The sequence below is a fragment of the Haliotis rufescens genome, unplaced genomic scaffold (assembly GCF_023055435.1).
Source record: "Haliotis rufescens isolate VD_foot unplaced genomic scaffold, xgHalRufe1.0.p SCAF_33, whole genome shotgun sequence".
Lineage (NCBI taxonomy): Eukaryota > Metazoa > Mollusca > Gastropoda > Lepetellida > Haliotidae > Haliotis > Haliotis rufescens.
This window is the reverse complement of record NW_025964035.1, coordinates 1589-27227: the sequence shown is the minus strand read 5'-3', so window position 1 is coordinate 27227 and position 25639 is coordinate 1589. Positions and strand designations below refer to the sequence as shown.

The 25639-nt window shown below is 42.2% G+C and overlaps 1 protein-coding gene across 1 annotated transcript in view; it reads left to right on the top strand.

Moving 5' to 3' along the window:
• The window catches only part of LOC124151605, a 32629-nt gene extending 8037 nt beyond the window's left edge, over positions 1–24592 (top strand). The window contains exons 5-17 of the mRNA XM_046524138.2: positions 754–1474; positions 2828–2988; positions 4446–4505; positions 5489–5578; positions 7903–8005; positions 8511–8628; positions 11247–11433; positions 11969–12050; positions 13442–13505; positions 19689–19774; positions 20268–20328; positions 21202–21258; positions 24311–24592. Of these exons, the coding sequence (XP_046380094.2) occupies positions 754–1474; positions 2828–2988; positions 4446–4505; positions 5489–5578; positions 7903–8005; positions 8511–8628; positions 11247–11433; positions 11969–12050; positions 13442–13505; positions 19689–19774; positions 20268–20328; positions 21202–21258; positions 24311–24466 (1946 nt within the window). The 3' untranslated portion in view covers positions 24467–24592. The remainder of the gene's footprint in view (positions 1–753; positions 1475–2827; positions 2989–4445; positions 4506–5488; positions 5579–7902; positions 8006–8510; positions 8629–11246; positions 11434–11968; positions 12051–13441; positions 13506–19688; positions 19775–20267; positions 20329–21201; positions 21259–24310) is intronic.
• Positions 24593–25639: the final 1047 nt, after the last annotated feature.

Here is a 25639-nt window from a genome sequence, read left to right as displayed (position 1 = left end):
CAATTGAATAGTTTTTGGTCATTTCTATTTACAATCTATCCGATTTTGTGGCATCTAAGGACTAATATATGACCATTAAACAGCTTGTCAGTAACAGACAACTTATGGGATCGGGTGGTCAGAGTGAGTGAGGTTTTACACCAGTCATATTTCAACATCAGTGACCCGTGAAGATCCGGGGTAGAATAGGTCCTTAGCAACCCATGCTTACCGTAAAAGGCGACTATGCTTGCGTGGATCGATGCTTATGATGTCAATCACTGGATTGTCTGGTCCAGACTCGATTATTTACAGACCACCGTCATGTAGCAGGAGTTCGGGGTTAAACAACAAACAAACAAACTATGAAAACTATTCATATCTGGTCACAGTCTGTTAGATTTTGTCATATATGGGACTATGATCTAATCCTAAACACCGTATCGTAGTTAGAGCGAGTGAGTGAATATGGTTTTACGCCGCTTTTAGCAATAGTCCAGCGATATCACGGTCGGGGACACCAGAAATGGGCTTCACACATTGTACCAATGTCGGGAATCAAACCCGGGTCTTCGCTTTAACCCATAGGCTACCCGACTGCCTCGTTGTAGTTAGAGCAATCATCATGGATTTTGTTTGACATTAAACATGATCTTCTTTAAATTATATACATTTGTATATTGATGTATCTTTTAAATGTTATTTAAGGAAATTATTCTTTTCATCTTCAATCTACACTTCCTCTTTCACTTTCACTTTCACTTCCACTTTCAGGCAGGATGTGTTTCTATCCAGTTGTGGCCCCAGGCTCTGATGACGAGGTCCTTATTGCTATCAGGGAGAGATTGCTGGCTATATCGTGTCACACCGGATTTGCCTTCACAGCAAAGTGGATGGCTGTATCAGCAAATATCAACTCCAAGCCCAAGCCGAAGGAGGCCCTTTATGACGTGATTCTATTTCTCACAGGAAAACCAACTACTGTCTTTACAGTCATTGAAGACACGAGCACAAGGAAGGCAAAATGTGAAGCATTAATATACACCCAGAGCATCGCTAAAGGATTAGTGAAAGGGATCCGGCAGCTGACGGATGAACAATTTAGTGTTGTCTTTGGACTCGTGACTAAAACTGATGTGACAGACGATGTCCTTTTCTGTCGCGCAATTGATGCCATTAAGGCCAAAACGTCACAGCTCTGTGTGCCAGTAACATTGGCAATGCCTGAACAGAAGTACCTAAAAGTTACCAGAGCTTTCCTGTTATCTGTGGCCATCACCGACTGTGTTTGCAGCGAAGGCGAAGATTCGCTGTGGTTTCTCACTCTGAATCAGTTCTGTGCATTAACTCATAACATTGACGCAGCGGAAGTGAAGTTGAGAACACACCCTTCATGTGGAAGGAAGGTGCTGCTTCTGGAAGTGGCTAAACGCTTACAGAAGTCAGGGCCTACATTGCTGGTCCTACAGTCAGAGACCTTAGTGAAAGCAGCGAGGTACCACTTCAAACTAAAGACCCGTGAAGATCCGGGGTAGAATAGGTCTTCAGCAACCCATGCTTGCCATAAAAGGCCACGTAAAGTCGTAAGAGGTGGTAAACGGGATCGGGTGGTCAGGTTTGCTGCCTGGTTGATGCATGTCATCGTATCGCAATTGCGTAGATCGATGCTCATGATGTCAATCACTGGATTGTCTTATCCAGACTCAATTATTTACAAACCGCCGTCATATGGCTGGAATATTGCTGAGTGCGGCGTTAAACAAGTAACAAACAAACAAAACGCTGACTTGGTTGATGCATGTCATCAATCCCAATTGTGTGGATCGATGCTCATGATGTCAATCACTGGATTGTCTGGTCCAAACTCGATTCTTTTGCAGACCACCGTCATATAGCTGGAATATTGCTGAGAGAGGCGTTAAACAACAAACCAACAATCAAACTAAACTGCTGGGTAAAAGAAGTATTCACTTGAAAATTGGATTTGACCAAACCATACCAAAACGTTACTTAGCTGAAAACAGTCCCCAAAAAATTGCAAAAAAAGTCCAAAACAAAACTATGATGGCCGTATCATATACATCACCATCAAATGCTAGAAAAATACTTTTTGCCTGTTAAAACGAGATAGAATGTTGAAACTACCGATCTATCTACCTGTGATTTAACATATTTCAGATTTATTCAGATTTAATATCCAATGAGGGAAGTCCACGGAAACCTTTTAGGGACATTTGGTTTTTTATTTTTTTCTTGAAATTTCATCATACTAAGTTGAAATCTCAACTTAGCATCTTGAAATTTCAACTTAGCATCTTGAAATTTCAAATTAGCATCTTGAAATTTCAAATTAGCATCTTGAAATTTCAAGAAAAAAAAAGAAAGAAAACAAAGTTTGTCATCAGTTTTCCTTTAAAAGTCCCTTTTTAGGCTAATCAGTGTCAGTTAGAATAGGTAGATTTGCATTATTTTCACATATGCTATTTCATGGTTCCATGATTCGTATTTAATAAATGAAGCCAGAAAAGCATTTTTCTGGCATTTCCGACAGTACTTTAATGTCGATGCGTGAAGATCCGGGGTAGAATAGGTCTTCAGCAACCTCTGCTTGCCGTAAAAACCGACTACGCTCGTCGTAAGAGGCGACTAACGGGATCGGGTGGTCAGGCTCGCTGACTTGGTTGATGCATGTCATCGTATCCCATGCCAATTGCGTGGATCGATGTTCATATGATATCAATCACTGGATTGTCTGGTCGATTATTTACAGATTGCCGTCATATAGCATATTGCTGAGAGCGGCGTTTAACAACAAACAAACAACAGAAATGTATTTTTTCGTTTTCAGTCGCGCCGACACTTGTTCTTGTGTCCTCCATTCTGACAATGTCACCAAAGAAATTATGAAGGAGATGATACCAGGTATCGTGAACATTGTCACCGACTCGGATGTCATTGGACTCCTACAGAACATGAAGCTTGAAGGAAGTGTGTGGTATTTCCAGCATGGTAGGTCAAAATAGCATGTAATGTATTCTCTTACCTTACACGTCGATGCCAGCATCTGCTTGGCTGAGATCCGTTCTATAAATTACAATGCACTCCGCTAAGGTACATTTCAGCGGTTAGATAAAGCAGCGCTAGACACTGAACGATATGATACAGACTAAAGACTAATGGGATCGGGTGGTCAGGCTCGCTGACTTGGTTGATGCATGTCATCGTATCCCAATTGCGTGGATCGATGCGCATGACGTCAATCACTGGATTGTCTGGTCCAGTCTCGATTATTTACCGACCGCCCTCCTATAGCTGGAATATTGCTGAGTGCGGCGTTAAACAACAAACAAACAAAACCAAAGCAAAACATTTCACCACTCTTAAGTTCACCGCTGGGATTTCATCCCCAAACAAATTGTTCTTGAAAACAATAATTACGTTTCATATTGTTGGAAAAACGGAAATTATCTGCTGCAATAATTGTGTTTATTTAGAACAATATATTTTTGCTGATCGTTTTAATTAAAACAACATCTAGTTTTGAAGCTGTAGCTACAAAAATATATTGTCTCAATACAAAGTCCCTTTGTTCAACGACCCGTGAAGATTCCGGGCTAGAATAGGTCTTCAGCAACCCATGCTTGCCGTAAAAGGTGTCTATGCTTGTTGTAAAAGGCGACTAACAGGGTCGGGTGGTCAGGCTCGCTGACTTGGTTGATACATGTCATCAATCCCAATTGCGTGGATCGATGCTCATGATATCAGTCAGTCACTGGATTGTCTGGTCCCGACCCGTTTATTTACAGACCGCCGTCATATAGCTGGAATATTGCTGAGTGCGGCGTTAAACAACAAACCAACCAACCAACCAACCCTATAATCAACTCAAACAACAACTAAACCTATTCTACCCCAGGACCGTCACGGGCAGCCCAATTCGATCGACTCTTAAGATCAGCAATAGGGTGCTGGGGACATGATACCTCGGTTATGGTGTAGTGGCTTGCCACCGTTGGGCCATCACATATCAGCTAGACCCGTGAAGATCCGGACTAGAATAGGTCTTCAGCAACCCATGCCTGCCGTAAGAGGCGACTATGCTTGCAGTAAGAGACGACTAACAGGATCGGGTGGTCAGACTCGCTAACTTGGTTGCATGCTATTGTATCCCAATTGGGTGGATGGATGCTCATGTCAATCTCTGGATTGTCTAGTCCAGACTCTGTTTATATACAGACCGCCATACAGCTGGAATATTGCTGAGTGTGGCGTTAAACAACAACAACAACAAAATGGACACGCCATGGGTGGTCCACTGGAGGTTGCCACTTGTGGACAACTTCTTCATTTTGATAACGTTTTTAATGTTTTGGCCAGCCCCAGTTTTCAAGTGTATAGTTTCTGTTGTCTGGCAGTGTATCCCTTGATTGTGAGATGTTCTAGAATGAATTGTTTATTTTTTTCAGATCTCAAACCTCCCAAAGAAAGAACTATCGATATTGGAGTCTTGCCAAAAGATAATCTGGGTAATTCAGTGGAATTATTGTTTTGGTTCAAACATACATATATATCAAACAGCTAAATGTATGCAGACATACATATACATACATCATACAGATAGATCTATAGCCATACATATATCAAACATGTCGTCCATTTTCCACCCTTGCCGAATTAAGCTGAAATTTCGGAGTTACATTTTGGATTGACTGACGAGTCTATGCATAGTCCAATCAAAATTGCGTGACGAACTAGACATTCGGTTCGCAAACAACATGGATTCCAACGTTCAGATTTCCGTAGACTGCAGGATTTGCAAAGCATGTGTACCGCCAACTTGGCGTCGACAGACACTTTGCAAATCTTTTCATGTTTTTAATCAAGGTGCTCAAGTAATTTTATTAACTTTGCGAGGTAAGACCCTTTTTATTACTAGATAGATCTTGATCATCGACCAGATCATATTGACTTGGCGCCGCCATTTTGTTTGAAGCAAATGCACGTGGTATGAGAGTTGGAATCTGAGTGGTCAATAGCAGGGACATAGAAGGGACATAACTCGCAATAGTCACTGGTGACGCTACGATCGAGCCTGGAAATTACAGCCTAGTTCGGTAACGGTGGAAACTGGTCAGTTAACGCTCATGACTCATGAAGGTGCATATGTATAGACTTACATATACATATATCACACAGATATATAGATATCATACAGGCATACAGATAACATACTTATATTATACAGACATACATGTTTATCATCCAACACTGGCTCCCACAGTAGATATCCCACAGTTTTGATATCAATAGACACTCGGGTGAGATTCTCTATAGATAATGCGGACATACAAATATATTATAAAGATGCCCTACAGATATCAAACCGTAAAATCTTCTCGAATCAATAATATAAAATCTTCTGACACAAATATTCTGAAAAATAAAAAACAGTCTCAAAATATTTACAAAATAATGAAAATCTGAATAAGGAATATTCCATTGTTCTCAGGATGTCGGGAGTTGCAGGACCTGCCTGGTTGTGGCCACAGATCCTGGCTGCGGAAACAGTGTCTGTGGAACAAGGGACGAATGTTTCACTGTGAGTGCAAGGACGCTAGTGGGTGAGGGGCAGTCGGGTAGCCTAGTGGTTCAAGCGTTGTTCGTCACGCTGAAGACCAAGGTTCGATTCCCGACATGGGTACAATGTGTGAAGCCCATTTCTGGTGTGCCCCGCCGTGATATTGCTGGAATATTGCTAAAAGCGGCGTAAAACCATACTCACTTCACTAATAACGGGTGAGGGAATTGAGTTAACCGCCCCTTTGAATAGCTTTCAGTCACAAAACGGCGTTCAGCTTAATGGGGCCCATCCCCAAAGTGATGCACGTCTCAATTAGATGTTTTACCACTTTGGTCAAGCCCCAGTGCACGGTGCTTATATGACTAAGGCGAATTTTGAATACCGACCAACGACTATGGGATCCTTATAAAGCAAAGTTTGTTTGTTTGTTTGTTTTCAAACGCCTCACTCCAATATTCCAGCTGTATGACGGCGAACAGGAAATAATAGTCTGGACCAGACAATCCAGTGATTGACATCATGAGGATCGATCTATGCAATTTGGATACGATGACATGCATCAACCAAGTCAGCAAACCTGACCATCCGATCCCGTTAGTCGCCTCTTATGACAAGCATGGATTGCTGAAGATCACTTCTAACCCGGCGCGACTGATCTCAAACTTTGACCACAGGTGCTCCGAAATAGAAGAAAAAAATTCAATTTGTAATTTGGTGATGTTGACAGTTTTATATACTGAACAACAAAAGTTCCTTTGACATTGAATTAGATTTAATGCAAAGTTATGTTTTTAACCAAATCTGAAACAATTTCGTTTGCCAGAGATACGTGACTCCTGTAAGTGTTCAAATGGTTTCATTTGCCATACTCACTTCAGAAATGCGTGATTTCATAAAAACCATGAACATGCCAAAATGTCAATTTACAAATCAATTGCGTGAGTGTACACCTCTGGTTGCGATACAAGCAACACATTTTCGTCTCATGGAATGGACCAGGCATCGCACAAAGTCCTGTGGGATATCTGTCCATATCTGCTGGAGCATGATTCGAAGTTCCTGGAGTGTCTGTGGAACACGTGGTTGACGTCGAAGGCGCCGATCCATCTCATCCCACGTGTGCTCGATTGGTGAGAGATCAGGGGAGCGAGCCGGCCCGGGGATGACATTCACGTTGTTTTGTTGAAGAGAATCCTGAACAAGTCGAGCAATATGAGGCCGGGCGTTTTCATGTTGAAAGGTAATGCCTGGGCCATGATGACGCAAAAACGATAGAACAACAGGGCCGATGATCTCGTCGCGGTAGCGCTGTCCATTGAGATTTCCCTCTACCACTATCAAACGGGTCATCTGTCTTGCTGTAATCCCACCCCATACCATCTGCCGCCCCCGAACCGATCTTCTTCCATGACACAATGATTGACGTAACGTTCACCTCGACGTTGGTACACTCGAATCCGTCCATCGCTGTGGCTGAGGTGAAAACGAGAGTCGTCAGTGAATAGAACTTGTCCCCACTGCATGGCCGTCCAGCGTAGACGCTGTCTGCACCACTGTAGACATGCTTGTCGGTGGTTTCCTGTCAAAATGGGACGTCTGGCGGGTCTTCTGGCGACAATCCCTGCACATCTGAGGCGACGACGTACGGTTTGTGAAGATATTCGTCGAAGGCCAGGGATGCTTCTTGCAGTCACTGTTGCTGGCTGAAATCGATTTCACAGGTGTGTTGTTTGAATCCACTTGTCTTGTCGATTATTGGTTACGCGTGGCCTGCCACTCAGAGGATGGTCGCTGAGTGCATTCGTCTGTTGCCAACGTTGCAATAAACACCAAATGGTGTTTCTGTGGACGTTAAGTTGTCTTGCAACATCAAGTTGACTCGATCCTGCTTCAAGCCTACCAATGGCTCGCAGACGCTCATTTTCGGACAGGCGTGGTAGTTTGTAATGTTGAATAATTGCGTAATTTTGTTGTTTTTCTGAGTGGTTGTGGTCAGCACGATGCTAAACAATGCATATGGAATCCCGTTAACGCACATGTTTTTATTCCCATTCTTGGGTAGTGCAATGCATGAGGCTTCCATAAAAGTCAACTTTTGCATGGAATGCATGCTTTTCTGGAGCAGTTGCGTTTTTGTGACTTGATTCCATACATGTACTACAATATTGAAAACCAAACTTTACTTGTTTGAAAAATACACTTAAATATTGGTGTCACAGGAACTTTTGTTGTTGGGTATATTTATACTTGTTTTTTCCTTCATTTTGATTATTATTATTATTGTTATTATTATTATTATTATTTATTAAATGATCATCTCATGCTCCAAACACATGTTTAAGGGCCAAAAGTGTTCGTGGTGCTATGTGAAGGTTGCCTGTATTACTACTACAAAGAAACTGCAAGTGCACCAGTTGGATCATTTTCCTTATACGGATTTAATTCGTGAGTTGTTGTTTTTGTTTTGCTTGTAGTAAATATTCAAGAGAATTTTGAGCATTTAAAGCATTACAGTCGATAGACTTTATTTCCGTACTGTGAAGATCCGGGGTAGAATAGGTCTTCAGCAACTCTTGCTTGCCGTAAAAGGCGACTATGCTTGTCGTAAGAGGCGACACACGGGATCGGGTGGTCAGGCTCGCTGACCTGGTTGATGCATGTCATCGTATCCCATTTGCGTATCCCAATCACTGACTGATATCATGAGCATCGATCCACGCAGTTGGGATACGATGACATGCATCAACCAAGTCAGCGAGCCTGACCACCCGATCCCGTTAGTCGCCTTTTACGACAAGCATAGTCGCCTTTTACGGCAAACATGGGTTGCTGAAGACCTATTCTACCCTGGATCTTCACGGGTCCTGCATAAATACACACAATGAAAGACAGGATGATACCCACCTAACTCGTACTGTACAAGGGACTTATGTGTTTATTTATGTTTCAGTGTTTCGAGGGCATCTGAGATTCCACCAAAGAAAGCACCTTGGGTTTTCAAATTAGTTCACACCTTCGCGGATTACAAGACATATTTATTCTCGGCTTCATCAGAGGAAGAAATGAAGGTATGACAAGATACAACTGACAATGAAGTGGTGAAATGGCTGGTTGGTTTGTTGTTTTACACCGCACTCAGCAATATTCCAGCTATATGACGGCGGTCTGTAAATAATCGAATCTGGACCAGGCAATCCAGTGATTGACATCATGAGCATCAATCCACGCAATTGGGATACGATGACATGCATCAACCAAGTCAGTGAGCCTGACCACCCGATACCGTAAGTCGCCTTTTACGACAAGCATAGTCGCCTTTTACGGCAAGCATGGGTTGCTGAAGACCTATTCTAGCCCGGATCTTCACGGGTCTAGCTGATATACGATAGCCCAACAGTGGCAAGCCACTACACCATAACCGAAGTATCATGCCCCCAGCACCCCATTGCTGATCGTAAGAGGCGATCAAATTGGGCTGCCCGTGACGATCGGGGGTAGAATAGGTTTAGTTGTTGTTTGAGTTGATTATAGGGTTGGTTGGTTGGTTGGTTGGTTGGTTGGTTGTTTAACGCCGCACTCAGCGATATTCCAGCTATATGACGGCGGTCTGTAAATAATTGAGCCTGGACCAGACAATCCAGTGACTGATATCATGAGCATCGATCAACGCAATTGGGATTGATGACATGCATCAACCAAGTGAGCGAGCCTGACCATCCAATCCCTGTTAGTCGCCTCTTTCGACAAGCATAGTCGCCTTTTATGGCAAGCATGGGCTGCTGCTCACTTCGAACTTCACAATTTCCGTCACAAATGATAAACGAAACTATTCACAACGTGAATGAGTCATTGCTCATCATGTTTTGCTTAAACTAAAATATGCATGGGTTGCTGAAGACCTATTCTATCCCGGATCTTCAGGGGGGTTTAGCCTCGCGTTCAAGATTATTACACTTGTATTACTTACCCGTGAAGATTCGGGTTAGAATAGGTCTTCACCAACCCATGCTTGCCGTAAAAGGCGACCGCCGTGATGTAGCTGAAATATTGCTGAGTGTGACGTTAAACAACAAACAAACATAGCTACGTGCATGCACGTGTGTGGCTGCTTGTACTAGTCCGGACTGATGCCAGTTTTGTAGTGCTAGCCCACTGAGATGACGGTTTAACAAGGATACAGACACAGTATGCTTCTCTGAGCTGACAAGTCCTTGTTTTAGCCCCTTAATGCCAAGCGTCAGGCAGGGTAACAACAAGCACCATCTTAACAAAATCGTCTTTTGGTGTGACGCGGCAGGGAATCGAAACACTGGCCTTCCTCTCTATCCACTGCACAAAGAAGGCGGTTGAATGATCATGAGTGACTGTGACTATCCCACGTATAGTATCAACTTCCTTGCAAGATCTAAACAGGTTTCAAACAACGTCATACGACTCTTGCTCAAAAGTAGTTTGAACAAGGTTTCAACATTCCAGGTCTCAGTAAAGCTTTTAAAACCTTTTATGGTAGACGTGTGGACATTTACAAATTTGACAAAACTTATATCGGTTGCAATTCCCTATTTTGACTTGTACCATATGGTCCCGTGTTTTTTCAGGTGAACAATTGACATGCATTTGCATGTGTTTGTGACGTCTACCACCGGTGGGTCAGGATGCGCTCATCTTTTCTCGAACACCTGGTGTCATTACTATTTGATAGTGATTCATAAACACATGCTCATGATATAGTCGGAAGTGTACAATCGACTCTGCTTTATGCGGAGATTTCTATTGGATATGGAAAGGGTTTTGTCGCTTTATTTATTATAATATTATTATTATTATCATCATCATCATCATCATCATCATTATTATTATTATTATTATATTATTATTATTATCAACAACATGTATATTAAACAAGAACTCTGAGTTTGATAATTATGTATTAATTAAAACACATCGTAGCAGTATCACTATATATGGTTTTATGCGTCCCTCGTTAGTTGTTAATTTTTTTGTCCCACTCGCCTCCGGTATAAATAATATAGTCAGAATCGTACAATCGACTCTGCTTTATGCGGAGATTTCTATTGGATATGGAAAGGGTTTTGTCGCTTTATTTATTATAATATTATTATTATATCATCATCATCATCATCATCATTATTATATTATTATTATCAACAACATGTATATTAAACAAGAACTCTGAGTTTGATATGTATTAATTAAAACACATCGTAGCAGTATCACTATATATGGTTTTATGCGTCCCTCGTTAGTTGTTAATTTTTTTGTCCCACTCGCCTCCGGTATAAATAATATAGTCGGAATCGTACAATCGACTCTGCTTTATGCGGAGATTTCTTATTCATATGGAAAGGATTTTATCGCTGCTTTTATTTATCACAGCGAATACCATTGTCTTAGAAGACAGGGCTAACCCTCAACAGTTTTTATAAATAACCCGTAAAGATCCGGGGTAGAATAGGTCTTCAGCAACCCATGCTTGCCGTAAAAGGTGACTATGCTTGTCGTGCTCATGATATTAATCACTGGATTGTCTGGTCCAGACTCGATTATTTTCAGACCGCCGTCATATAGCTGGAATATTGCTGAGTGCGGCGTTTAACAACAAACAAACAGTTTCAGAAATAGCCCTCCTTTGACGTCAATGTTAACAAAATTCTCCACAATTCAGGAATGGATGAAAATGATAAAGACCGAAATGGTACTTGCAAATCCCGGGACCACGCGACCAATCAGAGATGCGGGAGACTACAGAGCCAAGGATTCAAGTATATATTCAGAGATTGAATCGGACATTTATATCAACGTGCAGGAGTTTGTTGTGCCACAAAGCTACACAACAAAACGAACGGGAGATTGTAAGAAGGAATACTATTTTATTGATTTTCAAATCAGTTTTAAGTTATGGTTTTATGGTTTATGATTGATAAGCTTTGATACGTCGAAATGAAAAAAGAAATAAGTGTGTGGTTAGGTATTTATTTAATTTTGGTTTAAGATGTTTTTAACTCATTTCACGAACTAAATTCTTATTCTCCTGAGGGTGCAGGAAAGTGCATCTTGTTTCAACAAACTTATGTTCTATCTACAGAGACTGGTAACGACAGATCTCCAGCAGGTTGTAGGAGGCAAACAAATAGATCGGGCGACATTGATTGCGTTCATCCTGGCCCGATCCCGTTAGTCGCCTCTTACGACAAGCATGGGTTGCTGAAGACCCCGGATCTTCACGGGTTCGCAGCTTCTTCAAACTGACTTAGATTCTGGAATTACCCTTAACCCAAAAGTTGAGCCAGCCAAATCATGAAGCTGAACCAATGTATGAAACATAAATGGCAATTCTGATAATTCGTGTAGGTTTGAATGTTTTTTTGCATTAATTTCTAATTTCAGACAGTGAAGATGCAGACTTGTCCCGGACAAGAGAGCGTGCTATAACGGCGTTAATATCCAGGGACAAAGGAGGTGAACAAAGGTGACCAAATCCTGTACTAGTCAGGATTTATTGGCGATTTTATAGTACTAGCCGAATGAGACACCATGCCACAGTTTAACATAAATACCCCACTCAGACACAGTATACTGACTCCGAGCCGACCAGTTCTTGTTTTATCCCCTTAATGATGAGTGCCAGACAGGGTAACAACAAGTACCATAATTTCGTCTTTCGTATGATGCGACCGGGATCGAACCCCTGACCTTCCGCTCTCTGGGCAGTCGCTCTTTTCACTAGACCACGGTGACCATCTTTAATACATGTTCCAGAACATGTTTGTTTGTTTGTTTGGCGGTTTAATCGAGTCTGGACCAGATAATCCAGTGCTTGATATCATGAGCATCGATCCACGCAATTAGGATACGATGACATGCATCAACAAAGTATGCGAACTGGACCACCTGATCCCGTTAGTCGCCTCTAACGAGAAGTATGGGTTGCTGAAGACCTTTTACACCCCGGATCTTCACGGTCTCCAGAACATGTATAATTACAAGGAGAAACAACGGTTTATGGGTGACCGAACAAATTTTAATTCTGTGTGCAGAGTTACATGCCTAAGCTGCCCGGATCCGCTTGACCGGTTCTATTCTCAGTTTCGCACCGATTATAACCATTTGTGTGTCTCCACCATACTCGTGACCTCACCAACGTTGTTAATGAATGTCTACAACCTGTGTCATTTTGGAACGGTCTCCGACATTAAGCTAACTGGCGTTCTGCTGTAGTATCCGATTTACATCTTCCCGAGGCAAGAGAGTAAACTGACTATACAAGTCCAGTTTCCACCCTTGCCGAACTAGGCTGGTATTATGGATTTACATTTTGGCTGGACTAACAAGTCTATGCATAGTCCAATCGAAATCGCGCACCGAAATCGAAATTCGGTTCGTAAACTGTCTTGCAGATTTCGGTTGATTGCAGCATTTACAAAGCATGTGCACCACCAACTCGTTGTCAGCAGATATTTTCCAAATCTCTTCATGTTATTAATCAAGCTGCTCACATGATTTGATGCATTTCATGATGTAGGACCCGTTTTATCACGATATAGAACTTGATTATCGATCAGATCGTCCTGACTGGGCACCACCAGTTTATGTGAAGCAAACGCAAGTGATACGAGAGGTGGAATCTGATCGGTCCATAGGAGAGGTTTAGAAGTGACATAAGTGGAAACAGCCACTGGTGGCGCTACGATCGAGCCCAGGAATTCCAGCCTAGTTCGGCAAGGGTGGAAACTGGACTTTTAATGTCAGTTAACTCTCTTTCCTCGGGAAGATGCCGAATTACGGCTAAAAACGAATCTAACCGAACGCTCAGTTGTGTGTGTGTCATGAATTATTGTATGGTGTATTTCGTTATTTCAGACGGGGAACACCTGATGGAGCTAGTGTGGAAAAGAAGGAACAAGCAGATACCCCGCCACCAACTGTAAGTTTTCAAATAATCCAAAACACAAATGAATCTTTCTTTGAAAGACTGGGCGGTCGGGTAGCCCAGTGGTTAAAGCGTTCGCTCGTCACGCCAAAGAACTGGGTTTGATTCCCTACATGGGTACAATGTGTGAAGCCCATTTCTGGTGTCCCCCGCCGTTATATTGCTGGAATATTGCTAAAAGCGGCGTAAAACCAAACTCACTCACTCACTTTGAAAGACATTTAGAAGTGATACACATAAGGAAGATAATTTATGGAAGTAAACTTCTGTATTATGAGGAACGCAATGTCTCGGAGTATATGCTTACTCCTTCATCAGGTGAATAAATGCTATGAGGCATATATATATGCACATGTAAGAACAACAAAAGTAAACAGATAACAAAAGGTGGAAACTTAATAAGGGAAGCCAACAGATAATTGGCGCTGATACGAGGTGGTGATTAGCAATAGACAATGGAAGCCAACACTTTACAGTAATTAGCGCTGATAGGTGATTAGCAAGAGACAATGGAAGCCAACACTTTACAGTAATTAGCACTGATAGGTGATTAGCAATAGACAATGGAAGCCAACACTTTACAGTAATTAGCGCTGATAGGTGATTAGCAATAGACAATGGAAGCCAACACTTTACAGTAAATAGCGCTGATAGGTGATTAGCAAGAGACAATGGAAGCCAACACTTTACAGTAATTAGCGCTGATAGGTGATTAGCAATAGACAATGGAAGCCAACACTTTACAGTAATTAGCGCTGATAGGTGATTAGCAATAGACAATGGAAGCCAACACTTTACAGTAACTAGCGCTGATAGGTTTGATGAACCCGATCAAGGCCAGGGAAACACCCTTTTCTCGCCCAGTAATACCTCTCTACTCAATCTTTCAATCGGGTTACAGATAATCGGATTTATCGATATTGTCCTAAAAGCCCAACTTTAACATAGTTAAACAACGTACGGGTATACACAAAGATGTTATATTTAAATGTACGGGGATACACAAGGATGGTATGTCTCACCGTACGGGTATACACAAGGATAGTATGTCTCACCGTACGGGTATACACAAGGATGGTATGTTTCAACAATGTATGGGTATACACAAGGATGGTATGTCTCACCGTACGGGTATACACAAGGATGGTATGTTTCAACAATGTACGGGTATACACAAGGATGGTATGTTTCAACAATGTACAGGTATACACAAGGATGGTATGTCTCACCGTACGGGTATACACAAGGATGGTATGTTTTAACAATGTATGGGTATACACAAGGAAGGTGTGTTTCAACAACGTACGGGTATACACAAGGATGGTATCTCTCACCGTACGGGTATACACAAGGATGGTATGTCTCACCGTACGGGTATACACAAGGATGGTATGTTTTAACAATGTATGGGTATACACAAGGATGGTATGTTTCAACAACGTACGGGTATACACAAGGATAGTATGTTTCATAAACGTACGGGTATACACAAGGATGGTATGTCTCACCGTACGGGTATACACAAGGATGGTATGTCTCACCGTACGGGTATACACAAGGATGGTATGTTTTAACAACGTACGGATATACACAAGGATGGTATGTTTTAACAATGTACGGGTATACACAAGGATGGTATGTCTCACCGTACGGGTATACACAAGGATGGTATGTTTCAACAATGTATGGGTATACACAAGGATGGTATGTCTCAACAACGTACGGGTATACACAAGGATGGTATGTTTTAACAATGTACGGGTATACACAAGGATGGTATGTCTCACCGTACGGGTATACACAAGGATGGTATATCTCACCGTACGGGTATACACAAGGATGGTATGTTTTAACAATGTATGGGTATACACAAGGAAGGCGTGTTTCAACAACGTACGGGTATACACAAGGATGGTATGTCTCACTGTACGGGTATACACAAAGATGGTATGTTTCAACAATGCACTGGTATACACAAGGATGGTATGTTTCAACAACGTACGGGTATACACAAGGATGGTATGTCTCAACAACGTACGGGTATACACAAGGATGGTATTTTTCAACAATGTACTGGTATACACAAGGATGGTATGTTTCAACAACGTACGGGTATACACAAGGATGGTATGTTTTAACAATGTATGGGTATACACAAGGATGGTATGTTTCAAAAACGTACGGGTATACACAAGGATGGTATGTTTCAACAACGTACGGGCATATACGAGGATGCTTATTCTTTCATCGCGAAGTTGTATCATACTCTACAAGTTAATCTCAATTTTGCTGAAATACTAGTAGGTAAAGGAGTAATTGTTGGAATTAAGTGGTCCATAATTCTTCACATTACTTTTGTTTGTCTATCTGTGTCCAGTACTGTGCAGCATTAAGATAATTAGCAGATACGTTGGTGTGTCTACCCATGTCAAGCGGCGTGATCTAGACTTTACCTATGTGCACCTGTGCCCACAATGATCTGCATGGAAGCTAGTTTTCCTATGTCCACCTGTAATTAGTTTACCTTCGTCCACCTGTTTACACAATGTATTGATCTGTAAGGAAGCTAGTTTACCTATGTCCACCTGTAATTAGTTTTCCTATGTCCACCTGTAATTAGTTTACCTATGTCCAAGTGTAATTAGTTTACCTATGTCCACCTGTAATTACTTTACCTATGTCCACCTGTAATTAGTTTACCCATGTCCACATGTAATTAGTTTACCTATGTCCACCTGTAATTAGTTTACCCATGTCCACCTGTAATTAGTTTACCTATGTCCACCTGTAATTAGTTTACCTATGTCCACCTGTAATGAATTAACCTGTGTCCACCTGTATCCACTATGTATTGATCTGTAAGGAAGCTAGTTTACCAATGTCCACCTGTAATTAGTTTAACTATGTCCACCTGTAATTAGTTTACCTATGTCACCTGTAATTAGTTTACCTATGTCCACCTGTAATGAGTTTACCAATGTCCACCTGTATCCACTATGTATTGATCTGTAAGGAAGCTAGTTTACCAATGTCCACCTGTAATTAGTTTACCTATGTCCACCTGTAATGAGTTTACCTATGTCCACCTGTAATTAGTTTACCTGTGTCCACCTTTATCCACCATGTAGAGATCTGCATGGAAGATAGTTTACCTATGACCACCTGTAATTAGTTTACCTGTGTCCACCTGTAATTAGTTTACCTACGTCCACCTGTAATTAGTTTACCTGTGTCCACCTGTAATTAGTTTACCTATGTCCACCTGTAATAAGTTTACTTATGTCCACCTGTAATGAGTTAACCTATGTCCACCTGTATCCGCCATGCATTTATCTGCATGGAAGCTAGTTTAACTATGTCCACTTTTATCCACCATGTAGAGATCTGCATGGAAGATAGTTTACCTATGTCCACCTGTAATTAGTTTACCTATGTCCACCTGTAATGAGTTAACCTGTGTCCACCTGTATCCACTATGTATTGATCTGTAAGGAAGCTAGTTTACCAATGTCCACCTGTAATTAGTTTAACTATGTCCACCTGTAATTAGTTTACCTATGTCACCTGTAATTAGTTTACCTATGTCCACCTGTAATGAGTTTACCAATGTCCACCTGTATCCACTATGTATTGATCTGTAAGGAAGCTAGTTTACCAATGTCCACCTGTAATTAGTTTACCTTTGTCCACCTGTAATTAGTTTACCTTTGTCCACCCGTTATTAGTTTACCTATGTCCACCTTTATCCACCATGTAGAGATCTGCATGGAAGATAGTTTACCTATGTCCACCTGTAATTAGTTTACCTATGTCCACCTGTAATGAGTTAACCTGTGTCCACCTGTATCCACTATGTATTGATCTGTAAGGAAGCTAGTTTACCAATGTCCACCTGTAATTAGTTTAACTATGTCCACCTGTAATTAGTTTACCTATGTCACCTGTAATTAGTTTACCTATGTCCACCTGTAATGAGTTTACCAATGTCCACCTGTATCCACTATGTATTGATCTGTAAGGAAGCTAGTTTACCAATGTCCACCTGTAATTAGTTTAACTATGTCCACCTGTAATTAGTTTACCTATGTCACCTGTAATTAGTTTACCTATGTCCACCTGTAATGAGTTTACCAATGTCCACCTGTATCCACTATGTATTGATCTGTAAGGAAGCTAGTTTACCAATGTCCACCTGTAATTAGTTTAACTATGTCCACCTGTAATTAGTTTACCTATGTCACCTGTAATTAGTTTACCTATGTCCACCTGTAATGAGTTTACCAATGTCCACCTGTATCCACTATGTATTGATCTGTAAGGAAGCTAGTTTACCAATGTCCACCTGTAATTAGTTTACCTTTGTCCACCTGTAATTAGTTTACCTATGTCACCTGTAATTAGTTTACCTACGTCCACCTGTAATTAGTTTACCTATGTCCACCTGTAATAAGTTTACCTATGTCCACCTGTAATGAGTTAACCTATGTCCACCTGTATCCGCCATGCATTTATCTGCATGGAAGCTAGTTTAACTATGTCCACTTTTATCCACCATGTAGAGATCTGCACGGAAGATAGTTTACCTATGACCACCTGTAATTAGTTTACCTGTGTCCACCTGTAATTAGTTTAGTTATGTCCACCTGTAATTAGATTACCTATGTCCACCTGTATCCGCCATGCATTGATCTGCATGGAAGCTAGTTTACCTGTCATTATACTATGCCCCAAAAATAGGGCATAGTGGGAATCTTCAAGACATATCTTCTAATTTAAATGGTATTGGCAAATGGAAATGATATGTGATTAGATGGTGGCCTACTAGGTCATTAAAGAGATCGGAGGTGAAATTCGAAATTTGCATTTTGCAGTCAGCGTCACTAATATCGGGTAAAACCACCTCTGTTGGTCAGACATGCACAAATGCTTCGAGTCATGATTCTGAGGAGTCGACCAATGTCAGCTTGACTCATGTTGTTCCACTCATCAGTGAGAGTGAGTGAGTGAGTATGGTTTTACGCCGCTTTTAGCAATATTCCATCAATATCACGGGGGGGGGGGGGGGGGGGACGCCAGAAATGGGCTACACACCTTGTACCCATGTTGGGAATCGAACCCGTGTCTTCGTCGTGACACCGGGCGCTTTAACCACTAGGCTACCCGACCGCCCCTCATCAGTGAGAGCAACACCGAGTTCATTGATAGTGTTGGGTGGATTTTGACGTTGACGTACACGTCTTCCAATGAAGTCCCAGACGTGTTCAGTGGAGAAATGAGTTCTAATAGTTGGAGCGATGGGATGGTGGCGTACTAGGACGTTAAAGAGATCGGAGGTGAATTTCGAAATTTGCATTTTGCAGCCAATGTCACTAATATAATAACAAAAATATATTAAAAAAAAACGATCGTGCTGTACGACGTTAACGTCCATAAAACGTTCATTAAGACGTCTCCAAATTCGATTCAGTCGTGGAATGGACCTCGATTCGTCAGAAAACCTGACATTATCCCAGTCAAACCACTGACGCCTCTGATTCAAATGACGTGCAGGAAGTTGTGGGATGACATGTGGATGTCGTGCCCGCAAATGCAATCTGTGCAGACACTTTCACACCATCTAGGCATGTACCCCTACACTAGAGCTAGTTGTCTGTTATCTGAGTGGCAGTTTGCATACGATTTCTTAATGCCATCGCTCTTATGCCATCCGTCCGGAGCGGCGTCAATCATCAACGTTATATGTGTTTGTTAGTATCGAACCCACAAACTGTTGATGACAGATTGACAATCACCTGGAGCGTTTGGGCAACAATATTCTGACGTGTGCCGCCCTGAAACATGCCTATTGCACGTACACGTTCAGCACTCTGCAAACGTCGCATGATTCTTCGGAAATGTTCTTGCCCCATAAATCACTTACTTTCATTGCCAGACATTGGTGTATTTTCGGGTAGTTTCACCTCAAAACAAAGTTTTCCTGCTTTTTTGCACAGTATAGTTCACCTATGTTCGCCCTGCATTGATGTAACACATGTACCTAGTTTACCTACATGTATGTCCACCTGCAATTAGTGTACTTGTGACCTTTTCACGACCTGTTGTATCGTGGTAATAATTTGAGTACAATAATCTGGTTATCTGATACAATGCTGCATCGAACGACTTCTCTTTGTCTAGGACCCAGATGATGTCTCGGAGAAGAAAAAGAAAAATTACTGGGGATCGATCCACTTCCTCGGGTCTGATAAGGAAAAGGCTTCATCGTGAGTGTTTGATTACTGTCGTACCCTGACTGACTTTAATATCAGGCCTGTTTGTAAAGGCTTTATATTACCCATTTACCAATAATTAATCCGATAAACATTACCAAATAACACAATTATCCAGGTTGGAATTTGCCTTCAGTAACCCATTATTGTCGTAAGAGGCGCCTATCCTTGCGACTAACGGGATCGGATGGTCAGACTCGCTGACTTAGTTGATGCTTGTCATCGTATCTCAATTGCGTAAATCGATGCTCATTGTAACAATGACTGGATTGTCTGATCCAGACTCGCCGCCATATAGCTGCAATATTGCTGTTTGCGATGTAAACCAACCAACCAAAAAGCGACAGGTACATGTTTACAGATAAAAACATTAAGGCTGCCATATATATATATATCATTCATAACATTTATAGATATGTATATAAATGAATAGAGATTCATCAGTATTGTGGACATAGAATTGACATCCATGGATATGTTTACCCAGAATCATTCAAACTCTTGGCGAGGATGGTGTATATCTGGTCAGGGATGGCACCGATGGACATGTAAGTAATATTCCATTGTTACTTATATTCCATCGAATATTATTTTCAAAAGATATTTCAAACTAACAGAACCTCTACATGTAGCAGACTCTTAAAAAATGACTTCAAATGCCAGACATAAAGGAAAATGAACATTCCTTTGCACACGCATTTCCCAACAGTGAGTTGAAATTTGGGTTATTGTCGCGTCCAAGATTATTGCACTTATATAGCGACGTGCATGCACGTGTGTGTGTGTGGCTGCTTGTACTAGTCCGGACTGATGCCGATTTATAGTGCTAGCCCACTGAGATAGCATGCCGCAGTTTAACATGAATACCCCACTCAGACACAGTATACTGACTCCGAGCCGACCAGTCCTTGTTTTAGCCCCTTAATGCCGAGCGCCAGACAGGGTAACAACAAGTACCATCTTTTAACGTCTTTTGGTATGACGCGGCCGGGGATCGAAACCCGGACCTTCTGCTCTCCGGGCGGACGCTCTACCTCTAGACCACAGAGGCGGTGCTCTGACACGCCAGAACCAAGCACAACCACTACACCCATACCACTGGACCCGTGAAGATTCCGGGGTAGAATAGGTCCTCAGCAACCCATGCTTGCCGTCAAAGGCGACTATGCTTGTCGTAAAAGGCGACTAACGGGATCGGGTGGTCAGGCTCGCTGACTTGCTTGATACATGTCATCAATCCCAATTACGTGGATCGATGCTCATGATGTCAATTACTGGATTGTCTGGTCCAGACTCGATTATGTTACAGACCGCCGTCATATAGCTGGAATATTGCCGAGTGCGGCGTTTAACCTCAAACAAACAAACAAAACATACCACTGAACAAATTCCACACTGTCACCATTGTCATTCTTTTTCAGAAGGTCTTGGTTGTGTTTCTAGAAGGCAGCACAAGAAAGTTTAGGATATTGTTGGAGGTATGGTTAAGTCCAATGAACGATACATGAAGAGCCCCTAGGTTACTGGATTCTTCACTAGTGTATACCTTGATATGAACTTTAATTTATCCAGGGGGCGGTCGGGTAGCCTAGTAATTAAAGCGTTCGCTCGTCACGCTGTAGACCCGGGTTCAATTCCCGACATGGGTACAATGTGTGAAGCCCATTTCTGGTGTCCCCCGCCGTGATATTGCTGGAATATTGCTAAAAGCGGCGTAAAACCATACTCACTCACTCACTCACTCATTTATCCAGCCTCAAGTCAATTTGTTTACGTGCCAGGCTTATGTTATACTAAGCACATTAGTCGTAGCATTTAACATAGGAATACAATATTGTTAGAAAAGGTCCTGCTCATGCTCTCTGTGGTCGGGCTTGGTTGATTGCTGTGACTGTATACAGACAGCATGAGTTGCTCATGCTGTCAACCACTTGTTTTACTATAGTGTCCATTCAGGTATCTCTTAATTTATTTATTTTCATTATTGACCATTCAAACAGATATAAGGTATTCATGTGATTATACATTGGGTGTAAGGACCAAGCTTTAATTTGCATTACATGTATTCACAGTCGATACTGTCATAGCTGCGTTGTGGGGTTAACTAAGCCCTACTACAGTTACCTATGTTATTGTCGTTCAGCCCCGTTGTGGACAAAGGGCGACATGCCTCCACCACTTGCCTGGTCAGCCAACGTTTATTTAAGTCACGGGGAGTAGTTGGTCTATCGACTCTGGCTCCGAACTATCCCTCTCAGCATTCGTGTGCCAGCCCTTGCACTCTCCAGGATTAAACACAAAACATAGGTTATACTCACATAGGTTTAATAACGCCCCAGTCCATCTTCAAATACAACTTCTAAAAGAAACAGGCCAAACTCATCATAGACTTCGTAATAATACTCATATATTAGTTTGAAAACTTGTCTATCTACACTCTCTCAAAAAAGAAACGCAACCCCAGTCTGAAAATGTGAGAAAACCCCAAGAAGAAAAATATTGATTGTAAATGCAATTTTTCTGATATGCACTTATACCATGTATACTGTTTATTAAACGTAAGCGCCCAAACACACCAATTTTCGTGCACAAGGGCATTTTATTGTTACTTTTATCATAGTGAGCAAAATTTTCACGTGGCCCATGCCAAAAGCCTCAGGCACGTGCATGATTTGCGATTCACTCTATCATTTTCACCGAAAGACAAGGTCGAATATGCCACGGTTGAGTGCTGCAGATCGAAAAATCGCCATTGGTCGTATTGAGGCCGGACAAAGCTTTGGAAACGTTGCCCGGCACCTCAATGTTCATAAAACAACGCTTTCCCGACTTTGGAGCCGATACACCCACTTTCATGCAACTGAAGATCGCCCCAGAAGTGGTAGGCCAAGGGTTACCACACCACCTCAGGATCGATTCATCCGGGTCACCCACCTACATAATCGGCTAGCCACACCTACCGTCACTGCAACACAGGTGCCAGGTTTGAGAAGAGTGTCCGCACAAAAAATTAGGAACCGTCTACGAGAGGCCGGTCTACGTGCAAGAAGACCACTTATTGGACCTGTTTTACGCCACGAACATCGACGCCAACGACTCAGGTGGTGCACCAACGTTCGGATATGGACCCTCAGAAACTGGAGGCGCGTCTGGTTTAGTGACAAATCACGTTTTCTCTTACAACGCCGTGACGGGAGACAAAGTGTCTATAGAAGAGGAAACGAACGTTTTGCCCCGAACTGTGTTCGGCAGGTCGACAGATTTGGTGGAGGGAGCGTCATGGTGTGGGGAGCCCTGTCTTACAACCAAAGATCAGACTTGGTGATCATTCGTGGCAATTTGACAGCCCAGCGCTATATCAATGACGTCTTACAGCCTCATCTTCTGCCGATTATCGACCAACAGAGGGAGTTCTATCAACACGACAACGCCCGGCCGCACACTGCTCATGCAACAGTGAATTTTCTCCAGAATTCTAACGTCAACGTGTTACCATGGCCCTCCTGATCACCAGACATCAACCCAGTCGAACATCTTTGGGATTATCTGGACTGACGAGTACGTGCACGTACACCGCCACCGCAGACGTTGGATGCACTATAGCTAGCCGTTGCACTGCAGGAGGAGTGGAGAGCAATCCCTCAGGAAAGAATCCGGCGTCTAATCCGTTCTGGTCCTAGGAGGTGTAATGCTGTGATCTCAGCTCGTGGCGCTCATACGAGGTACTGAGAAAGACGCCCCCTTGCCTCAAGTCAATCTTAGTGAGAGAACTGTCGAAGTCTGGACTTAAACTTGCATAACTGTACTGCCACCATGCCCAATTTCATTTTGTTGTCTTCAATAATAAATGTTTTATAATAACTTGAATATTGAGATAAACATCTTGAAAATATAGGGGTTGCGTTTCTTTTTTGAGAGTGTATAATCCAGGAGCGGCCTGTGAATAATCGAGTCTGGACCAGACAATCTAGTGATCAATATTTTGTGCACCGATCCACGCAATTGGGATCGATGACATGCATCAAACAAGTCAGCGAGCCTGACCACCCGATCCCATTAGACGCCTCTTACCACAAGCATATCATCTGTCAGCCCATGCTTGTCATTAGAGGCGACTAACGGGATCGGGTGGTCAGGCTCGCTGACTTGGTTGATGTATATAATTGTTTCCCCTTTGCGTAGATCGATGCTCATGATGTCAATCACAAGATTGTCTGGTCGCCGCTATATAGTTGGAATATTGGTGAGTGCGGCGTTAAACAACAAACAAACAAAAACTCTTTCACTGAACTAGTCGCGGACCATCATAGATAAAAGTCTTATTAAAATGGGTACCAGTTTAGTTTATGTACTGGGGTGGTCGGGTAGCCTAGTGGTTAAAGCGTTTGCTCGTCACGTCGAAGCTCGATTCCCGACATTTCTGGTGTCTCCCGCCGTGATATTGCTGGAAGATTGCTAAAGCGGCGTAAGACCAAACTCACTCACTAGTTTATGTACATGTTCAGTATTTGTCAACAACGTTTGTTTCAGGAGGACGTTTACTTCCTGGAGAGCGAAAGAGCGGCATTCTTTCCATCGTTAGAGGAACTCATGCATCATTACTATAGTGCTAACCTACCTGGCTATAGCGCCCCTCTGATAACACCGTACCAGCTCCACCCAATGTACAGCATGAGTTTGCTCTGACCTTGTGACGTTCACGTCTTGACGTAAAAACAAAACGTCAACGTAAGAGAAGAACTAATCTCGATTATCCGAGAAAACGGGCTCAAATTGGCGTGAAAGGCAAACGAGCGGTGAAAAGTATAGAAGTGTATCACTGAAAATCAGTGATGACACCAGGTGTTCGCAAAAAGGGTGAGCATGTATTGCCGTCTATTGTGTGTTCCGGCCTATTGCCTTTCATGCCTTGACTAACGCTATGCCAGCCCCAACCAGTGTTAAAGCAAAGTATTCTCCGACCTTATAATGAAATGTTCATTTTGATGTCGAGGTTTTTTTAAACCTATCCAAGTGGATCCCTCACTGAGATAGTCTGGTACTCCTTCAAGCTGATGCCAGGTTGTCGTATTGGATGGACGTATTTCTCAAGACAAGGTTTCACACCAACAGATGATTCCGACACCTTTAATGACGTACCTCTATGTATGCACATGTAGGTGCATGTACTTCGACCCCTGAAGATCCGGGGTAGAATAGGTCTTCAGCAACCCATGCTTGCCGTAAAAGGTGACTATGCTTGTCGTAAGAAGAGACTGACGGGATCGGGTGGTCAGACTCGCTGAATTGGTTGATGCACGTCATCGATCCCAATTGCGTGAATCGATGTTCATGATGTCAATCTCTGGATTGCCTGGCCCAGATCTGATTATTTACAGACTGCCGTCATATAGCTGGAATATTGCTGAGTGCGGCGTTAAACAACAAACAAACAAATATGTACATACACACACGTATACACATGCATAAAAAATACGACACACACACACACACAAACACACGAGAGCTTGCGCGCGCACACACACGCACACACACACACATGACTTGGTTGTTTGTGTATCATCTTAAGAATATATCGTATGTTTCACTGGACAAAATATCATCCATTCCAAAAAATCCAAAACTTGGAAATACCACCATTCCAATTGGAAATATGACCATTCCAATATTTGGAAAGGTCATATTTCCAAGCTTGGATTTGTTTGGATTTGTTTGGAAATGTTTGGAAATGTTTGGATACAACATGTCATAATCATATCTGTTAAACGTTGTACAACTTTTGACCTTATGTGAGATTAGTAATGACATGAAAGTAAATAATTAAGAGTATTTTGGCACTATGTACCACGAAAAGACCAA